At 40.1% G+C, this 22,545-nt stretch overlaps 1 protein-coding gene across 1 annotated transcript in view; it reads left to right on the forward strand.

Annotated features, from left to right (window-relative positions):
* The window catches only part of SPAG16 (sperm associated antigen 16), a gene marked incomplete at both ends in the record, with an annotated part of 443,494 nt that overhangs the window by 196,545 nt on the left and 224,404 nt on the right, over positions 1 to 22,545 (forward strand). The window contains one exon of the mRNA XM_080632060.1: positions 20,582 to 20,725. Within this exon, the coding sequence (XP_080488186.1) occupies positions 20,582 to 20,725 (144 nt within the window). The remainder of the gene's footprint in view (positions 1 to 20,581; positions 20,726 to 22,545) is intronic.

Raw genomic sequence — 22,545 nt, forward strand, 5'->3', positions numbered from 1 at the left:
CTGTCACAGTTTTGTTTATCGGAAAAAAATGCCCTTTTCTCATTCCTTATCTTACAGAGCCTTTCTGCTCAAGTATCTGTCAGTGTGTCCTTTATGCATTGATTGCACACAGATTTCACTCTGTATTTGAAAAGTACTTTGTCTTCTCCCTCTACCCCTGCGTGTATGTTGCAGCTGCTACTTCTGCATCAGAGAGTCATTGGAAAAGGAATGTTTTCCAACTCTTATTCTCAACCTTTTGGGATGTAGTACAAAAAATTCTCTAAATGTGTGTTCAGGATTTCTTCCATGCTCTCAACCATTAGGACATGGGAAAATGTGGGAAAACGTGTGAGCCACAAAGTAAAATGGCAGATAGAAATGGCAGCATTTGTTTTTTCATAGGATTCTTTCTGCTGAGCCTTTTCTCTTCAAAGGGAATTGTAAAGCAACCACCAACCCCCATCATCTGATCATTTATCATCTGATAATTTGAAGGCAGACAGCGGGAGAGACCTGACTTGCAAAACTGGGTTAGGAGGGGTTTTCTAATATCTTGCAACCAATCCAAGGTAGAAATTATAGAGTATTTACTGATTTCTTCGCGCATCTGAGAAGGAGAGTTTGGAAGTTGGTTTGTTACGTTTCTGCTTCATTCTTTCCATGGAAGCATGGTCTAGAATCCTTCTCATTCTGAGAAGGGAGGAGAAAAGTGAACATCAATAGAAAAAAAGTCATTGAATTAGAGGTGTATGAGCAGGAATTCATAGTACAGAATGCATTTAGATCTGAATAGCACTACTGTATCTCTAATTTGTTCCTTTCTAACCTCTTTTCTGTCCCTAGCTAGTAACTGTAGCAGGTGAGCAACTTCTGCACTTCTCCACTCCCTTCTGCTTTTGAAAGGTGTGGGAATAGCTTTCGGTTTGTAAGCAAATCCTGCCATCTGGTGATTGCTGGTGTACGTGTGGGGGGTTTTGCTTTGGCAGAATTTGACCCTTTGAAAGGCAATTTCCTACTGCCTCTTTACTTGTCCTCCTCCTTCCAGTGATAGGACCTTCCTTGTATACTATACTGCACCTAATGACTTGATTTTGGACACAAGCTTCGCAAGAGTTGGCAGAGCTACCTTGTGCTTTTGCAGCAGCCTCAGCACCTGCAAGGCCAGCAAGATGCCTCAGAACAGGCCTTGCCAGTTGGTACAACTGATTCCTTGCTCCCCATGTATATATCCACTGCCAGGAATGGGGTAGCCACAGCTTCTCTAGATAACCTGTGCCATTGTCTCACCACCCTCACAGTAAGTATTTTTTTCCTATTGTCTAATCTAAATACCCCCTTTGTCAGGTTAAAGCCATTCCCCCTTGTCCTCTCACTACATGCCCTCATAAAAAGTCCCTTTCCAGATTCTCGTTGGCCCCCTTTAGGCATTGGAAGACTCCCCTTTCCCTCAGCCAGCTTTGCTGGACTGGACTGGCATGGGAACTATGCTATAGCTTGCTTCTAACTGGCAGGAATGTTTGCTACAGGGTGGGATTCCTGATGAAAATTTGATAGGAGTTTTTTCCTTTACAGTGGTGGGTAAGGATCTCTTAACCCAACCAGCCTTTTACCACTGCTTCTGCAGGAGTATTCTTGTCATCCTTGTGTAATCCTGTCCTCTCTGCAGTGGGTATCTGCATGCCAGATAGAAGCTGGAAAAGACAGAGTTAAGCACAGAGCAATAGCACAGGACTGGCTCCTTTCTCCAGTGCCCCTGGATGTGCTCGGTGTACTCAGCAGTGCTCATTTGTTTTGTTTGGTTCTGGGGAAAGATGCAAGGAGGAGGAAGCCCAGGCAAGTTGAAATAGCATTCACGTAACCTCAGGGCACCTTTTTCATCTATCAGGCAAAGAAAGACTTGTTTAATTAAGCGTCAAGGACAGTGGAAGAAAATGGCAAAAATGATCATGTCTTTCCCACGCTGGGTGTACCAAATCAGGTGCCTGTGTTTAGAAAAGGCATTGAGTCCCAAATTCACCTCCACGTGTCATATGTCACAGCCAGCTCCAGGGCTCTGCTGTGGCAGACAGAAGATGAAGAAAGGGATTTCAGGCAAGGTGCTCAAATGATCTTGTCCCTGTACACTCAAAGCCACAGAGGTTTTAATCGCTATTTCAGAGAACTGTTTCATCAGGGGAAGAGTTTTACAACTTGTCATCTTCCTAGCATAAATAGGCTTTGGAAGAATATTTGGCTAAGTCATGTTGAAAGGACAGCTGGCCAAATCGATAGAAACCATTTCACCTGTCTTCCCTCAATGGAGTGTTTATGCCATTGCCTTTCTTAGTAAATTGAATCTCCCAATTTTTTCTGTGAAAGGTGACTCTGTATGGCTGACTGGATGGCACTGGAGATCATCATCAGTTCTCAGTGTCCAGAGACTTCACTAACAGTTATTTGGGGGTGCTAGAATGATCAAAATTGATTTCTTAGGATAAACATAATGGTTTTCAGAAAGAACTCTTCAACCCTGTTTGCCATAATCTACAGTCATGTTTAATAGCCAGTGTTCTTCCCCAAAGCCCTTTGGATTTAAAACCAAATAAAAATATGATTCCTTTACTTGATGACCAGTGCACTGCTGATCTTCAGTGTATGGTAGCTAGTAGGGATGGATGCAGGTATAAAAGAAAAAGAAAGATGTGTCCCGTGTGTCTTTTGAGTCATAAGTAGGCATAAAATTTTATAGGAGCTAAAACCTTAGCAAGGTTTTAAAGGACTTTCTTAAGAGTTAAAAGTTTAATGTAAAAGAAAGCCCCCTTTAGATGTTGGAAGAACGTTATAATGTCTCCCCGGAGCCTTCTCTTCTCCAGGCTGAACCAGCCCAGCTCTCCCAGCCTGTCTCCAGAGCAGAGCTGCTCCAGCCCTCGCAGCATCTCTGTGGCCTCTGGATTTGCTCAAGCAGGTCCACATCCCTCCTGTGCTGGAGGACTCAGAGCTGGATGCAGTACTTCAGGTGGATCTCAAGAGAGCAGAGTCTAGGAGGAGAATCCCCTCCTTTGACCTGCTGCTCATGCTCTAGGGATGCAGCCCAGCACACACAGGAGTTCTGAGCTCAAGCGCACTGTTGGGTCATGGGGAGCTTCTCGTCACCCAATGCTTCCCAAGTCCTTCTCCTCAGGACTGCTCTCAATCCATTCTCTGCCCAGCCTGTAGTTGTGCTTGGGGCCGTCTCAACTTAGGTGTAGGACCTTGCACTTGGCCTTGCTGAACTTCCTGAAGTTCACACAGTCCCACCTCTCCAGCCTCTCCAGGTGCTCAATCCTACTGTCCATGTCACCGACAAAGATGTTGAACAGCACCACTCCCAGTGCCAGCCCCTGAGGAGCACTACTTGTCACGGATCTCCACTTGGACATTGACCACAAGTTTGATGAGTTGACCGTATGTTGATCCAGTGGGGAAAGTTGCTGTTTCTCACGAGCTAGCTTTTCAAAGTGTCACTTGAAATGAAGTGTTTGATTTGCTGCTAACAGGTATAGAAAGAGGAAAACATTTTTTTGCAAACAGAATTAAGAAAATGACATTTACAATTGTAATGTCCCAAAGGGGAAAGATATCTGAGTTACGTGGTTTAGATGGTTATGTCTCAGCATGGTGTCCAGTTTTCAGTAGTATAATAATTCTTTTGAGATTCTCATAGCCTCTAAACAGCCTCTAAACAAGGAGGCTACATAATTTCATACATGGTTTGGGGGAAAAATGGAAGGATGGCCTTCTATCACTGTCTCTAGTTATAAATCTCAGTGAAACATAGATGTATGAAGTATGTGCACGTAGTATAGATATGAAGAAAGAGGGTAGTGTGGCACTGAAAGATGCTACGCACAGTCCCTGTTACAGGCAGTGTTATCCACTGTGTGTGTGGGGAGAAGCATGAATCAGAAGAAAAAGAGAAATGGGTTCAGTAAGTCGATGTTTTAAGAAATACAAACTGATACCTGTAAAAGCAGAGTGAGGCAGCTGTTGTCTGGGAGAGCAGTGAATAGCTACACTATGGCAACAGACACTAACACCTTAACAGCTTTCTACATTTTATTCCTTTCTGATTTTGGAGAGGCTTGCTTCATGGGTGGGTGTGCATTTACAGTGAGAGCCTTAGCCTAGTTCTTACAATAATTGTCTGAGTTTGAATAAGAAGAAAAGAAAGAAGCAGATTGTACCTGCAGCTACACAAAGAGCTTTGCAAGTCATTCAACAGGGTGAATCGTCTGTATTTAAGCACAGAATTGGTGGAACATCACAGCTGATTGCTCTTCCTGGTGTGGTTTTGACTTAACCATCTACCAAACTTCTTGGCTCCTACTGGTGCAGCCATGGTGGGGAGAAGCCCATCACCCTGAAGCAGCAGCTTTGGAAGAATTTCACAAAGCCTTTTAGGAAGATGGTTATATGGTATTCCAGCAGGAAACTGTCACCGGGCCCTCATAAAATATGTCAAGAACATGCCATAAAGCTTTCTTGCTTCCCTTGAAAATGGAATATTTGGATTTTGGTAACTAGCCATAGTAACAAGGAAGATTGGAGCAGTAGCAGTAGTTAAGCAGAGAGGACCACAGCTCACAGCAACCTGTGCTCCAGCAGGTAACAGAAGATGGCCAGCTCAATGCTGAAGCTGGCAAACCTCTGTGTACAGGGTGATCTGCACACAGCTGTGGTTGGTGGGACGCTGGGTCACTACCATGGGTGCTGCCTGAGCTACAGCTGCTGGAATTTGTGTACTTCCAGTGGTTTTCTGCTTTTCTGTTGCTTGCGGTTGGCTAATTAATAATTTGCATTAGTTACGGTGAGGGAATTTACGGAAAAGTGAATTAATTCTTCATTTATATTAAACAGCAACATGATTGATGTGCTAATTACACGGACACTTGTTCTCAATATTCTACTTTATTATATGCAAATATGAAGGCCAGCTGCAATAGCAAGTTCTGGTAATATATATGTATATACACAATAGCAAGGGCAAGATGCATTATATTTCAGCTTCATAAAACGGATTTTTTTTTACTGTGTACAACTCAGACAAGAACTGGGATATCTTCTCCCTGGATACGAGGAAGCTGGGAATAGGGGCTCATAAGTGCGTAGTGCTGTGTTGGTATCAGCTGTACTTCTGCGCGTGTGATGTAAGTACACAGGGCAGTAGTTAAGTTTAAGGATGTAATTAATCCTACTGACACCAAAGTAAATTGCTGTAGTTTGATGTTCAGCTCTGCTTTGTGGGGCTAATTCTGTGCATGAAGTTATGCATGTAACAGAAGTGTTTGACTTCATTACAATTGGAACTTAAAGCAGAATACAGGATCATATTTTAAAATATCATAGTGACACTGCATTTCTGTATCCCCCTCCATTAGGTTGCTTGTTAATTTGGCACACCTGAATTTGTACAAAGAGCCCAAATTCCTCTATTCAGCTCATTGTATCTGCAGGAGTCGGTCTTAAATAGAGCATTATGAAGCTCCGCTGTTATATACTCACGTACATGCATAACATCTGATTTATTTATTATTTTTGAGAGAGATTTTAGGTGTGGTTTAATAGTCTGACATGCTTTGGTACAGCTACCTTCTGCATTTTCTTACCTGTAAAGCCTTAAAATGGCCAGAGTACATTTTTTTTTTTGCAGGTTTGCAGGGGTAAAATAAACTAGACCAGATATATTTCAGAAGCTTTAAAAACAGTTTAAAGTAGATGTTTCTATAAATCCCTATTTTATTATTGCAAGTGCAGTTATGTCATGGAGTAGGACATAACGTATTGTTTCCTTTCGCACTGCTGCAAGGTACACACAGCTGATCAGTGGCATTTACAGAGGGAGAATCAAGCACATTAAGCAACTCTTTGCACAGTGCTATATGCTGAAATACTAAGTCAGTCCAAATTCCCGTGAACTTTAATGGTATTTTTTTTCTTCTAAGCAATTCTCTGTACAAGTCCCATTAAATGAGCAAAGGATTTCTATTGATTACGCTAGCTTTAGCATCTGGCTGCAGGGATTCAAGTGTGAACGCTGCAAAACTCTATCCTAGTTACACGCAAGGGAAAATAGTATTTTGGTATGTAAAGAAATCTCTTGATGTTAAAGAGATTGCTCTGCTATAGCCCCGAACACTGTTTTGAAAGTATACCTCTTGCTGACCTTTTACAAGCTGAAATGAAACTGAGAGATAAAAATGAATTTGTTGGAACAGACCAGGAAGACACCCTGTTTCAGGGCAGGTACTGCATAAAAAAGGTGTAGCTCTGTGGTGCACAGCACTATTGTAATTGCTTGTTTTTCCAAGCCACATAAAGATTTTTGCCAAACCAGGCCCTGGGTTTGCTATGGATGTTCCTTTGGATGTTTTTGTTGTGAACTGGGGAAAAAGGACTTCAGTGTCCCCTTGCTGGCAGTCTGAACTTCTACTCCACGTGACTGCTCTGCTCTGCAATGATACAATACTGAATGGCCACATGGGAGAGAGCAGGTGCCTGTCCCTTCACTTGCTAAGCTGAACCTGGGTACCAGTGTAGCTCTTTTACTGACTGAGACTCTACTTCCAGCTCTCTGTAGGTATTGTAAGAGAGGTTTGTCTGTACAGCTGCCATTTTAAGCTATTCATGCTCACTTGGTAGGGGAACTGATGAGTCTCCTTTTAGACTATTACAGCTTTATATAGAGTGGCTCCCCTAAAATCTATTGTTTATTTTCTTTTATGTTTCTGTCTATTGGATATTTTATTATTATCTTATATTTATAATAATTGGATATTATTTGTTTGTGGTGGGGTTTTTGGAAGGTAGATGCTTTTTTAATTAATTTTTTTTTAATTAGAAAGAATATTTATATTAAAACTGAAGTTAATACGATGTGAAGCATTCTGCCAAATTGGAGTAATTAGTAGCAATAAAAATAGCCCATGTAAATTCTGATTTAATGGTGATTTAAACTCTTATGTTTCTGCATCTGTAACATTAGAGTGGAATCTGTAGTGTTGTTTTTATTTAAGCGATCTACTTTAAAGTACTTATACAGGAAGCATTATTTAGTGCTTTTAGGATTACACTAAACTAATCTAAGATGTGCCTCATTAGTTTTCCTACTATGTGGAATGAAAATATTGCCAGCATTGGTCTTTAAACTGCATTTTGCAGTTCTACAATTACCATATTGATGCTTTTTTTTCCTATGACAAATAGACTATAGAGTTCTGCTCTGCTCTCTACATCCTAGCAGTTCTTACATTTACAGTAATATTGAGCTCTCCATAGGCATGACGAGGGTGTTTGGTCTGCAGTTTATATTGATCAAATGTAAATGGCATTATGCAGGTGTTACAATGTGTGAGAGCGCCACATACATACTATACTTGATCAGCTAGGTTCGTAAAGCTTTTAGTTTGCTGGTTTTTAGTTAGTACCAAGGGATTATTGGTAGTGGCACAAAATATTCTGATATTTTGAGTTTAGAGGAACTGGGGGTTTGTAGTTCAAACAAAACCCAAAATCCTAAATCAACTTGCATGGTCTTTATAGTATACAGATATCACACATATGGGTACTGCTGAAAAATATAGAGACTCATTAATGACAGAATGGGCAGCCAGTGAGTATCCTAACAGTTCATCCAGAAGGATTCTGTAAAGCAGCTGTTGGCAATATGTAGCATGCCAGAGTCTGTTTACTGAAGAGCCCATGTCTTGATAAAAATATGCAGCAATGCAGATGCACTTATCCTCAAAAGCAAACTGATCTTTTAGGTTGTGGTTCGTACCTTTGCTTCTGATGAAGCCAGTCTTGCTTCTCTGACTGGCTTCTGCAAGATGCAGTGTCCCAGTTTGTCCATCTTTTTCTTGAAGACATCCTAAGTTTTTTTACAGAATAGACGGCATAATCATAGAATGGTTTCGACTGGAAAGGACCTTTAAGATCACCTAGTTCGAATCCCCTGCCATGGGCATATATAATAACGTTTCCTTTAAGTCTAGTCTCCCTCTTGTCAAAAATAAGCAGAAGCCCATCTCCTCATTCATAGTCATCTCTAGTACTTCCGTAATACGCTAACGTTTACATGTGCAAAAAAAAATGATTTTAGAAAAATTACTAATAGGCTTATTGGTAGCGCTTGGTCAGATTCTGAGAGGGCATTAGCTCTCTGCAGGATGGTATGCAAGCCAAGCATTAGGAATCTGTTGGTTTTTTAATCTGTTATAAACTGGTATATAATGCACATGCAGCGGGACACAAAATGGTGGTAGCAAACTAAAACTGAGATGTTTTTAGCTATTTTCAGACTAAGGATACCAAACACGTAGAAAACCTTGCATCTTTCTATATATGGACTCCATGTTTCTTTCCATTGGAATGATGACTTAGAGTCTCATAGCACTACAACAGGCAATTTTCTCCCTCTTTTTCCTGCTCCAGAAGCAGGACTGTGTAGTATACATTAAAGGTGCATATTTGTTACTTGTCATTAATGAGCAGTAATGACTACGTAGCCTTCAAACACAGCAGTGGTGTTTTGAAAGTGATCTTTATCCTTCTTTATCACCCAGTCTGAAGTGAATCAAAAATCATTTGAAAGGAGGATAAATGCCAACCCTTGAAGCTAATGTCGCTGTAGAATTGCGGTTGTTGAAAATAAGTAATCCTTTTAGTTGTGTGTTTGCCTTTACTGCTCCAGCACAGTTTATGTAAGTGCTGTCTTTGTAGGAGCTTGGTTCTGGGATGTTTACCACAGACAAGAGCAGCCAACAAAATGGTTACATGGGGGGTTGGTTAGAAAGTCTTCGTGATACTTCATGATACTGTGTTCAGTGAGGTTGACGGCAGCCAGCTATAGGCCAAGTCCATGGAACAGGAGAAGATTTAGGATGCTGGGACCATCGTAAGATTTAGAACATACAGCTGGGGTCTGTAAATGGTAACAGATGGTGAGAACGCTAACAAAGGTGAAAAACTGAAATCTGGAATCCCACCATTTCACGTGGATGTGACTTGGGAAAAGGCATTTTATTCCAAATATGCTTTGAATTGAAAATTTGTATCCTGCATGACTGAGTGCCAAGGTTTGTTTTGCAGATGTCAATAAGTATTGAAAAGCATCACATTTTAACAGCATGAAGACTCCTTTCAGGTCACTCCTGCAGCTTGACAGTAAGGCTCCCATATGTATCAGAGACACTTATGCTTACCAGAAGTAATTTTTAATATGTATGTGTTTATATTATTTAAAACTCTTCTGTCACTCTTTAATGTATCTTTATACTATATAAAGGTTAGAACCAGCTACTTAAGAATTTACAAGGTCTGGCATGTGGCAATACAGATAAATACACGGCAATTGGGAGCTCTGACTGTGAAGTTTATTATTCTGTGTGCAGTCAATGTTCATTACAAGAAATACTTTCAGGGGGTTGTTGAAATGTAGATGTTGCATTCATTACTATAAAGTTAGGATGATAATGGCATAAAAGGAGTTTGAGAGAAAGGTGGGAAAGCCACCATACACCTTCCCATGCCAGGGAGGGCAGCATGGTATGTCCAGGCATCACAACAGACTTGATCATGGTTAACCTTTATGCATTCCATTCTGGTCACCACAATGTTACTTGAATCCTGAGCACTGAAATGGAATGTGTATATTCTATTCCGTTTTTGCAGGTATATATTACACTGAAGAACTGTAGGTATTTAAGCAGTTAGATAGTTTGGCCCACTGTCTGTGCTTTAAAGGGCTGGATAAATGTCCCAAATACTGTAAAACAAATAAAGGGGGATTTTTGTTGTTTGGTGATTTGGGTTTTTTTTAATCTCTAACTAACAGCACTTGGAATGTGTCTTCTTCTAGCCCAAGTTCTTTTTCAACACACATGTTGGAAGTTGAACGGAATCCTGAGACCTATTTCTTGTCTTTGTAAAGAAATGTGAATTTCGGTCTCTCTAAGGTTTTTTTCCAGTATTGAAGATCTTTGCTTTCTGCTTTCTTCCCCATAAGGCTTACAGACAGCAAAAGAGAAGTGGGAAGAATTTGCCAAATATGCCATATATTGCACAGCAAATATTCTAGAAATTACATGGTCTTAAAGTGCTTAGCTATGACCAGTAAGGTCATATTTTTCTGCAAGCAGTTGTGCAAAATTCCATAGCAGAGCCAGGAATGGCAAACAAAAAAATATTACTTGAATCTTCTAAGCAAGCCTATTCAAGTCTCACAAAACAGTTCAGGAATTCTTAACCTCAGTTGGTACCGTCTGTGAAGATTAATCCAACAAAGTTCTAAAGAATTACATAGTAGAATCTATCAGTAAGTCTCTCATTCTACAGGTCAATGTTTTCTATAGGTATTTTCTGTCTGATATAGTGAGCAGTGTAATATGCAGCTAGAGAGTGAAGCTTTGTAAAGTTCTGCAAAAATAAAGAGGATAATTAAGTATCGTGACAATTTAGCAGATCAAATGGTGGCTTTTCTTGTGTTTAATGGTTTAAAATATGTATTATATCCTTTCTAAAGGATAAGTTTTAGTAGAAATCAGTGAAATGCCTCGCAGGAACCTCTTGGTTGAACTCCACAGTGTGTGTTTCAGTGTGAGAATTTGCTTAGGAAATCAGTTCCGTTCAGTGTGCTCATTAGCAATGAGGATGGTGGAATACAGAATAGCTTACAAAATATGCAGATGACACCAAGCTGTGAGGAGTTGCAAATGCCTTTCTGTATCGAATCAGAATTCAAAATAAGCTTGGCAAATTAGAAAGATGGTCTGAAATCAGCAAGATGGAATTCAATAAAGTGCTATATGACATATTTAGGAAAAAGACTTCAGATACACAAACAGCTGTCAAGAGAAAAAAGGGTAACAAAGTCCACAATGCACTGCTGTCACAAACTGAGGAAATGTAATTCTGGTATGTGTGAGGAGGGATGTGGTGTCTATAATGTTGGGTAATTATTCCAAATTAAGGTTAGTGAGGTCTGAATTGATCTATTATATCCATGTTTGGTCATGCAAACTGCATCAGTTAGAGAACTGTTTGCCTAGTTTAAGACAATGTTAGTAACAACCATCTGATAAAGATTTTAAAACAAAAGGTAGAGAGAAATTGTTTTCCCTATTCCTGAGAGAAGACTTAAGGGAAACCTCTGTGATTTGCATTCAGAGTGAAGAGGGCTGTGCTTTAGAAAATGCTTTTTGAAGCATGAACCCCAGAAAAAGCCACCCAGAAGTGCTGTAGAACCTCCTTCTCAAGGAAAAGTGATACAAATCTGTGTTGGGTGAGTCTACACAGTCCTTCCTTAGCACAACGTGGATTAGATGATGCCTTTCAGCATATGTTTCTGTAATTCTGCGCATGAAATGGGAGTGGGGCAAACAGCTCACAAAATTTTCCTCTTGAAACATCACGGAAGAATTGAATGGGCTTCTTCAGTGGGGAAAATTGCCTAGTGGCTGGGGCAGAGAAGCTACTCAGGAGAGCACTGCAGGCCACATGGGGTCTGCAGCCTGCCACTTAGGGATCATGGGACTGGAGAATTACCACAAATTCTGAACCTAAAATCCATTCTCTCTCATACATATATATGTCCAGTTACACAGATCATCAGAGGAAGAACATGATTCATAGGTGTCAACTCTGCCTCTTAGTCCTAACTGTGAAGAAACTATTTATTTATGTAACTTTCTTCCCACAAGAGCTTCCATTAATTCTGTTGATGGAAGCATTTTTCAGCATTACAGGACAGAAATAAAGCACAGAGCGTAATACCCTTCTCTGCCTTCAAAAGTGAGAAAGAAACACAGAAGGGAAACTGACCTTGAAACGTTAATGCTTTGGTTCCTTATTAATTTAGAAATGTGAGTTGACAGTTTGATGCTCTAATTGCAAGTTATATCTTTAAATATTTTCTTTTATCAACCTTGATAATTTAACAGAATTTACCAACTGGCAAGTTTCAAGTAGTTTTCATTCCAAACTCTTATACACCACAACACTGCCCCTAATCATCTGTGAAAAAGCTGCCATGCAACAGAAGACTGGGAATTGCTAACAGTAATGATGAAAACTAATTCAAACCAGGCCACAGGTAAAAGCCTCTGTGACAGCAATCTGCATCTTTTCAAGTTGGCCAGGCTAAAATTGCCTCTTAGAAAAGCAGTTTGTCTTTCATTACAAAAGAAGATAAGCCATTATCTCAGTACCCAACAAGTACCTCATGCACAGGCCAAAAAACAGGCAACAATGATACACTGACTAGGGAAAATCTTACGTAAGTTTGCCCACATTGCCTTTCCCTTTGCTTCTCTGTCTGTGAAGTGGTTCACAACCACAGGTGCTGTGTAAAACTATAGGGGCTACTCCTTTGCTAAGGTTTGCGCATGGTCTAACCCTGGTTACCTATAGCCTCTTCCCTGCTGCTCTAAAGAGTTGTCCTGTGGGCTGCCAACTCTTTCAGAATTGGCTGCAAGACATGGCAGATGTAAGCTAATCCTGTTTCTATGTGATTTCCAGTGCTGTAATTTAATACTCATATAGGACTGACTTTCCCTAAAAGAAAGTGGCATAGCATATTTCATAAAGGAAGTGATATTAAAAGATTAGTTACATGATAATGGGCAGTATGAATCATGGTAGAAATCATTAGAGGTGAGGAAATACAGCTTTCACTGCAGAGGGAAGATACTGGGAAGGGACGTCAATGTTTTAATATTTGATTACATCTACTTGTTTGTCACTGCTGTCATGCTCTTTTTCTTCTTGGCTTAATTACTTCTCCTTAAGATATGCTGGGTACCAAGTAAGTTGACTAAGCTTGAAAAATTGATTCAGATACATACATATGGATCCTGCAGACTGAAAATAAACAGTGGCTCTCTCTGTGGAGCAAGGTGGAGTTGCCTGCTGCTTTGGCTTAAGGTAGGTTAGAAATGCCCTATTTCTGTACTGTGTAACAGCTGACATTGTAGCCTAAGTGCTTCTTTTTTATTTTTTCTTTTGGCCAGCAGTAATTATCAACAGCCTTGTAAGCAAAAGGAAGGAATGAATAAGTAAAGATTCTCTAAGAAGTGATTTAGATTCATGCCGGTTGTTCTGTACAAGCATTTTAGATGAAAGGCTTAGCGTTAGGTTGCAGAGATTCACAGTACACAATACTATAACGACATAAACAATTTGCGTATTATTACATAGGTTCTAGAAAAATCCTCTTTCTCTGATCTGATTATATCTTGAAAAGGATTATTTATGTTTTTAAGTTGGTATGTTGTCAAATCACCAAGAGTGCCGTCAGTGCGTAATTCAGGAATGTACCTGTATCTTCAAAGGACTGAGAGCTGAACAGAACACATGCAGATCAGCAGGAGAGTTTTGAATTTTCCTAAGATTTGATGCAGGGCCAAACTTTGTTGTTTAGAAGAAAATTATTTTCGGCTGGCCCAGCATGTACATTATCAGATCTAATGTGGTAATAGCCAGGTAGATTACAACAGTCAGCTAACACAAATTAATGTGTTTTGATAATTGCACAGAGTGGATAAACAGAAAGTGATCAAAGACCAAGCATCACACAATGGACTTTATTAATTAATCACTAAAGCTGTGTCTATATCTGTGAGTTATAACAATGTGTTTAATACAATTATATGTGGAGGCATTGTGTGCTGTATCGAGTGTTCACTTTCTGAAGTTTTTTTGTGGGGAGGAGAGCTGGTTTGGGCAAGTTGGGAAGTGTGTGAATTTATTCCACTTCTTCACATGAATAAGTATTTTTTCTACTGCTGTACAGCTAAGATTGAAGATTTTGTGTGCATGGTGAATAGAACGAGTCCAAGAAGCCAACACTGTAAATTATGAAGCCTTTTGGCCTTTCAGAGATACAGGTTTAAGGTTCTGGAAGAGCATTTTCTAATTAGTTTCAAAGATCTGCTGGGCAGTCTAGAAGGTTAACTACAGGTGTGTTGAGATCCTAGCAAGTTTTCTCCCTCCCAAATCCTGAGTCATAGGAGCTTGGGAAGCAGCCAGGAATTTCACTAGACAGGATAGTGATTTTTAAGCATTGCTCTGGGTGAGATCTATCACTGGCATCCAGATGGGCATTTACATAAATGAAGCAAAAGATATGAGCTTCGTGCTATGAGTATTTTCCCCTACTTATGTTCATTTTATATTGGTTCTTTTTTTTTTTTCCTGCTTTATCTTTTGTTTTTATTAATTGTTTTAGCTCTTATTTTCTCTTTAAAAAGTGTTTTCCCTCTTTGCAAGAATGCAAAGTTATGCTTTTCAGTTATGCTACCTTTGCATAATAGAACCTGGAATTAAATGTCAGGGTTATAATTACTGCTGAAGTATGCTGGCAGGTGAGACTGGATAGCTCAAGCCAAGATAAAAAGGTGGCAGAAATAACTGTATTAGAGAGATGCTGTGCAAAGAAGACATATTAGGATAAGTTGTAGCAGGCAAAATGATTGATTAGGCTTTTGTGATGTGTTTGGTTTTGATTTATTGGTGGGTTAACCTTGGCTGAGGGCCACGTGCCCACCCAGCCACTGGTGCACTCACCTTCCTTGGCAGGACAGGAGGAGAAAACAGGCTGAGAAAGTCCATGGCTCAAGGCAAGGGCCATTAATGTTGTTGTGGGCAAAGCAGGCTCAACTGGGGGAAAGTTAATTTCATTTATTGCTAATTAAAACAGATTCGGGTAGTGAGAAACGGACGAACGTGAAAGCAGCACCTTTCCTCCCCCTCCACTGCAGTCCTTTGCTGCAAGACCCCCACCCTACCATGAGGGGCAGGGTGGTATGGTCAGCTCACAGCAGTTTCCGCTCCTCCTTTCTTCTCCCACTTTTCCCCTGCTCTGGTCTGGGCTCTCCCCACGGCTGCAGTCCTTCAGGAAAAGGCCACAATGTGGCTCTGTGGGCCACAGTTCTTGTCATGAAAGTCTGATCCAGCACGGGCTGCCCGTGGGCTGCAGGCGATGCAGGACCTCCACATGGCGCTGGAACAGGACTTCTCTGCCCTTTGTGTTTCTGAACCTGTCGTTCCCCCTCCCTTGTTTCCCTTTCCTCTCTGGAACCTGGCCTCGAACGCTGCTGGAGATGGGGCAGCCACAGCTCCATCTGGGCAGCCTGCGCCGGTGCATGTCTTTGGTAGGTTCTCGCAGAGGCACCACTGGTCGCTCTCAGCCAGGCACCGCCATTTCCTGTGCTGGGTCTGTGGCGGAGCCAGTGCAAATCGGCTGGATCAGGCTGTGCGTGGCGCGGGTCCGCCCGCAGCTCTCCTCATGAAGTCGATGGTGCCGGCAGCTTTCTGTTTACATCCTGTGCAAAACGCTTTTGTTTGCTTTTGTTTTCTTCTCATTCTCATCCTTACCACACTGCCCTGATGCAGATAAGGAGGAAAATCAGAGGTATGTCAAAAGGTGTGGTGAACAAAGGGGTTAACTGCCTGTTTTCCTGTCGCTACCTTTCTGCTCAGAAAGAAAAAGTAAAGGTATTTTCAGTCCATCTTGAGGTAATAATTGGCCTTTCTATTGATACGAATCTTTTTGTGTGGTCTTCTACCCCTTTATCTGTCAATTTTAGAGATTCACCTTGATGGTAATTAGATCCTTGGAGTGCGGTTGCAGAGGTGAGGAAGCAGTACTACTGATCCTCCACATGTAATCATAGAATCATAGAACAGTTAGGGGTGGAAAGGACCTTAAGATCATCCAGTTCCAACCCCCCTGCCATGGGCAGGGACACCTCACACTAAACCATGTCACCCAAGGCCTCATCCAACCTGGCCTTGAACGCTGCCAGAGATGGAGCGTTCTCTGGACAGCCTGTGCCAGTGCCTCACCACTCTCACAAGGAAGAACTTCTTCCTTATATCTAACCTGAACTTCCCTGGTCTAAGTTTACCCTTTATCCTGCCACTGCAGTCCCTGATGAAGAGTCCCTCCCCAGCATCCTTGTAGCCCCCTTCAGATACTGGAAGGCTGCTCTGAGGTCTCCATGCAGCCTTCTCTTCTCCAGGCTGAACAGCCCCAACTTTCTCAGCCTGTCTTCATACAGGAGGTGCTCCAGCCCCTGATCATCCTCGTGGCCTCCTCTGGACTTGCTCCAACAGCTCCATGTCCTTAATCAGTAGCCATTCTCCAGAATTCAGTGTGTGGTACGTCCTTGCTTTCAGAACTTCTCTGTTCTTCCATTCCAACACACCTAGAAGCCCTACTGGTAAAGAAAAACTTGCCATTTCCCAGCAGTTTTCATAATAAAAAAATATTTTTTTTCAACCATTTATAACTTCACCCATATGTAACTTCTCAGGTTGACATTTTCTCTGCTAAATATCAAGAATAAGGCTGAATTCTTGTGTAAGAACACATTAGCTAAAATATTTCTCTGATCAAGAAAAATGTGGTGGGTTTGGGTTTTTTTTAGTCTTGGTGGAACTCTGCTGCTCTCATATTTTGAAGCAAGAAATGCAGCAAGAAAAGCAACCAGAAAGTTGCTTTCTGGTCTGAAAGCAACTACTGGCATCAACAACAATCCTCTTTGCCAGTATCCGGGAATGCAAATAAATATATTTAATCAAATCATGAAGTTCTAATAATTACATATCACAAGTGCTAGTCGGTAGAATGCTGTATTAGATTTTGGCAGCTAAATGCTGTCTATATTGAGAACATACTTTTATGTATAATTCCTATATGTCAAACCATAGAAAACTGGATTTTTCCTTCCTTTCTACCACAGAGCAATTGGGTGAGGCTGGATAAGTCACTTAGACTACTAAGTTAGTAATTATTTTCGCATTCTTAATTCTCAGAGTGCCTAATTTTGAGACTTCTTAGGTTAGGTTTTTATTTCTGGACCCTTCTTACTCCTGCAATCTCTTGAGGTCTGTAGGAGGCCAGTAAGAATGGCTGAATATGTGGTGATTTTGTGAGATGCTTTAGCCACTAAAATGGTTTTAAAATTATAGGAGGTTTTGTGTGCCTTACTGTCCTGCATCTGTGCAATTGGGTTTAACTGCTGTTATGCCTTAGCAGGGGGTTGAGGTGATGTTTTATTGTTTTATAATTGCCCTTCGCATACAAGCACTGTGTATTTTGTGCATCGAATGAACCAGGGCTCAGTAGGAACATTGCTACCTTAGGACTTGAAGGAACCTCAAGACACCAACCAGTCCTTTCTCCTAACCATAATGGAGGTAATCTGTAGGTAATACATGATAGGTGTGCTGAGAGCTTTAAGAACAAGCTAATGATGGCAGATGGCTGTGGGTTCCAGTGTTTCAGAAACCTTATTAACAGAAAGTTTTCCTTCGCATCTGACTGAAATCTTCCCTGCCTCAGTGCAGTGTAGCTAGTGTTTGTATTAAAACAAACACACAGTTATACAGACAGGTTCGGATTTAACACTTTTTAACCTGAAGGTTGATTTTTTTGTGTGTGTGAAATGATCAAATGTAGTACATGCTGAGACCGAAAGTATTTTGCATCTAAAGATACAATATTTTTATTTATGGTTCAGTCAAAATAAAGTAATTTATGATTGTTTTGAAAGCAAATTACTGGGAGCACTATATATCTATCATGGCAAGTGCTGAAGAGATGAGCATGTCTTATAATGCTAGAATTAATTGTGTAAACACGGGTATTTATATACTCAACAGCAGCAAAACTCTGAGAGGGTTTGTTTTTTTTCTCTTGGCCACGTCTCCTCTGATCCCACTTCTATCCCAAAGGAGGAGGAGGAGAAAGCTAATGTTCCTATCACATATGTTCCATTATTGATTTCCATTGCAGTCTACCCAAAGTCTTCTGTGCTGGAAATAATTAGACCCTGTGAACAGACATGAAGCAAAAATCTATACAATGCTGGCTTGCCAGAAGTGAAGACAAGGGTGCCTAATTAATGTTGCATATAGAACGCCTTTTGGATGAATGGACTTCCCTTTCTTGGAAACAGCTCAACAGTCGTGTCACAGATTTGCTCTTAATTAAATAGTGCTCACTGTGTGCCTGTAATAATGGCATGGAGAAAAAAAACAACATTGGGCAGCAACAGCATTTTACAAGAGCTCCAAGAGCTCTGCAATTAGAAGAAAAGCCTGTGAAAAAAAAATCTGCAGGCTTCACAGTGATGGCAAGATACTTCCTTCCGTATGAAATTCACTTTAGGGATTGTCTCAAAGCTCTTTAGGAATGTGCAGTCACTGAAGAAGTTTGGACATTTCAGAAGTTGGACAGGAAGTGTGTTGGGAGGGCTAAGGTCAGGATCTGGAAGGAAGTAGTATTTTCCTTTGAGTGAAGGGTGGGCTGAAGGCAATTTAAGTTAGACTGTGTAACACATCTTGGCTACTGAGAAGGCAGATATTTGGGAAGAATATAAGAAAGAGAACTGATGGAAAGGCTTCACAACAGGCATGCACTTTGACTAATAGCAGAAATATCTAGAGGGAAAAACTGGAGGGTATTTGATATGTGTAAGATAGATAAAGAAAAAAATGTAAGCTGTATCCATGTGACACTGCTTGCTTGGTTTTTTTCTCCAAATAACATAGCGATAGAGTTTTCACAAACCTGAAAAACAGTGATGGATCTTCCTGCAGCAGCACATGCTGTCAGCCATTTTGCAGCTGGCATCCTTTTCTCCTTCTGTAGTCTTCTCGAATCGACCTCCCGTTTCTTTTTCCCTTGCCATTCCTTGCTACATCCAGAGGAGCTTAGGACCTTATTGCTAACAAGTAAAAGATCCTCCTGTGCTGGTCTCGCTTCTGTGTGAGGTGCATACTGGTGGGGAAGGAAGGTCCTCTGTTTTCGAGGCTCAGGGAAGGGTTTGTAGCAGCCCTGGTATGGATTTATCTTTGTATTTATTAGCCCACTCATTTTCTGTGAAGCTGGTCTCTAGAATAACAATGCTCTGTGCCTATGCATGCTGCAGAAAACAGCAGTGGGATTTTTGGTGTGTCACTGGTCTCCAACAGTAGAGGGATTCTGGGACAGTTGTTCTCATCCTGTAATTTGCAGGCCACTGGCATGCCTTCTTTCAGTCTCTAATTCTCTCCTTTTATCTCTATTCTTTTCTTGCTCTTCTAGATATCTGTTGTGGCCAGTCTAAGTGATATGATTGCTCTCTGTACATCTCTGGAGAATTTAAATGGATCATTCCCTCATTCTCATTTCTGCCTATAAATGCAAAGGGACTTTCTCTTCTTTAGACAAAGACAGAAAAATAGGTTTTTTCTAAACTAAAAGAAACTAAAGAATGGGTAAAACCCAGGCTCCTTGGTCAAGCAGTTAAATTCAGCTGATGAATCTGTAGGAATCTTCCTAGACTTTGCCTTAAACTGCAAGAATAGATGTGTTTTGTAACGAAAATCTAGTTTCATCAATATGTTTTTGGCATGGATTTAATAGAGGGAATTATTTTTCAAACTACAGTAGAAGCCATAAGTCTGGTTTAGGAATTTTATGAATTAATTTGAGTGCAAGAGAAAGGTACTATTCAAAAAGGGATTTTTATAATAATGTGTATTTTAAGACCTCTCTTCCAATTTGTCTGTTTATCATTGTCTCTACTCTCATTCTGTTTTAATAGGTGTTTTTCTTTGCAAAACTGAGCTCTGATGCACAGCTGAAATAGGAGCACATGCAGGTTATGGTTCCTCTCCCTGTAGCTGCATTTTGATTCTGAAATCCAGGTTTAATATGTTTAAGTAATCTATTCCTGTGACTTAAGTCAACTCCTAGATACTTTTTGATGTTCAACAAATAGTAAAGCATTACAATAATTCAAATCAAATAACCAAATCCATACAAAATACACTACTTGTTATCTTTCCAACTGATTGATTTTCTTCCCTGGATCCATTTTAAGCTGCACTGCAGTTGCTAAATCAAAAATAAACTGAGTTTTCAGTATAGGAGTGTGATAAGTGTATGATTTCCATTACATGCCAGTGTGCTGCATAATAAAAAATGAAAACATGTAGCACATTTTGAGTAAAGAACTGAAATGGATTTTCTGACCTACTCCCAGTGAATAGGTGCTGAAGTGATGGCAGAGACTGAAACTCCTGGATTGTAATTATCAGTTGAGTTATTTCTCAGTGGTAGGAAACTTTAGACCTGTGGGCATAATGAAGAAAAAAAAAGCAAAATAATTTGTCGTGTTTCCCTTTGGCCATCAGCAGCAGACTGACAAGCCACTGCTCTTCGAAGTTCATATTGGTACGGCTTTATTACCCAGTCATTTATTACCCAGTCACATGCTTGTAAGAGCATAATCTAACAAAGTATTTTAAAGTGTATTCAAGTGTTTTAATCAACTGAAACCTCAAGAGAGGGTGGAAAAAAGCCTGGTTTCACGGAAGTCAGGCATCTTTTGTTGTTTTCTTCAGAAGTAGCAGAAACTCCTCTAGCATGTGTTTTAAATTCTTAGGAGCATAGAAGGCATCACTACTTGTTCCTTCCATCTAGAATCAGAGTCCTCTGTAGCTGTTGCCCTAAGTTAAAAGAATCTCACTGCTGTCTATTTAACATAAAATGAAATTGTTACACAGCATAATGTGCCTTTCTTTTCTGTTGTAGCTTGGCTTTACATCCCCGAAAAGACATTGTAGTCACTGGCAGTGATGATCACCTCTGGAAAATGTGGGCTTTACCTGATGGGAACGTCATCATGACAGGTGAAGGTCACACTGATTGGCTTTCAGGCTGCTGCTTCCATCCAAGGTTAGTGCAAACAGTCCCCTGAACAAGCACTGATCCCTTCTGGGACATATTTATTTGCTCTTTCTTTGTTCACTTGTCTACTCTGATGACTTTGTATTCTCAGTGTAACCCTGCGCTCACTGCTGAATTTCCAAACATGTAGATAAATGTTGCTCTGGCTTTCGGTGTATTGACTTAAGATTGATTGCCTTTAGTATTTTGTGTATCTTAAACTCTGCCCGTGTGCCAGTGCACGTAACAAGGATTAATAAGCTTTTTAGGTCTCACTGTGTTCATTTGCTCCCTGTTTATGCACTATAACAAACATTGTTCCATTATTAATAATACAAAAAGTTGATTTCTTGTATTGGGCATTATTTGTCATATGACTAAGAGTATTTGAGTTTACTTAGAGAATAAGAATACGAGCTCTCCTCCTTTCTTTCTGTAAAGATTTGAAGCTGATTAATAAATTAAAGTGAACATTGAAAATAAGAAATGAATATTTAGGTTACAAGGCTCATGGAAATAGGCCAAACATGAAGTAGATTTCTTGGTCATTCTGTTGAAAAATAGAATGCCATTTTACTCTCTCTCAAAAAAAACCCCAACATTTGTTAAGACTGAGACTCCGTATGTTAAAATGACTTCCCATCAGATTTGTAAGGCTGCAGCTGCAGTGGAGTTCTTTAATGTTAACATAATAAAGGTCTGCCAGGCTACTCACTGAGGTTCACTTATAAAAAGAGCATTATTAAACCTACAACCTTTTATCTTCATTGTATTTTTTTTATGAAACAATATTAGCTCTTTCCTTCATGAGAAGGAAAAATATCCTGTTCAATTTCATGGTTCTTCTTGATTTCTGATATTTTAATATTTAGCAAGCACACACACACAGTCATCTAAACACAGGAAAATCCCCTCCGTCTTTCAAAAACTCAAGAACATGGAGTCATGCTTTCTGGGGTGAGTTAAACACTCTTTTCTTGCATCTGTTTCTCCTACAAAACACAGGCTTTTTCTTAAGGTGTTGCCATTTCACAGTGTTCTCCTTTTTGTGTGTATATCCTTAGAAAGAATTTTCTGTATTTAAAGGAAGAAAATAATATTTGACTTAAATAAGTTAGCAGAGGAGAAAATGGAAGACTCAGCTTCTTATTTTAAGGCGGTAAGAGAATTGTTCTATTCTGACAGTTTGCACAGAATTTGTGAGCGTTCTGGACATCCTAAGTCCAACTTGCAGATAAACAGAATGCTGCCTTACCTCTTACCTGTTATGAATATAAAACTCATCACGGGAAAGGAAAGGAAAATACAATTAGAAGAGCATGTTATCGTTTCTAAAGCTGCTGGGCATGCTAATCAGATTTTGATAATGCATTGTTACCATGACACCCACTGACTCAGAGACTCAAAACTATTTTCTCATTAGTCTTTGACCAGAATACAGTCCTTTCAATAGGCTTTCCTATTCCTCATTCAATTATTGAAATTAAAATGAGTTGAGGTACATCGTTATTCTCTTGCAGTATAAATTGACTCCTGCTGAATGCTCTGGCGTGAATCAAAAGCGTTGCTGTTAAAATGTTGTCTTCCATTATTGGATAAAATACATATAATATGACAGAATATGTTTAATCATACTTTTTTTCTTTTAAGTAGGGGACTTCTAGATCTCAGGTGTTCTGGAAGTAAAAACAATTAAAAATGGAAATTTCTCATAGATTGCATTCTGTAATCAAATGTACATAGTCTCTAGCTTTCTTACTGTTTTAAAGACTTAAAATTATGTTCATGCAAAAATTGGTAAGAAAACTATTTTTCTGGCACTAGGCTAT

This window comes from Psittacula echo, assembly GCF_963264785.1.
Source record: "Psittacula echo genome assembly, chromosome: 20".
NCBI lineage: Eukaryota > Metazoa > Chordata > Aves > Psittaciformes > Psittacidae > Psittacula > Psittacula echo.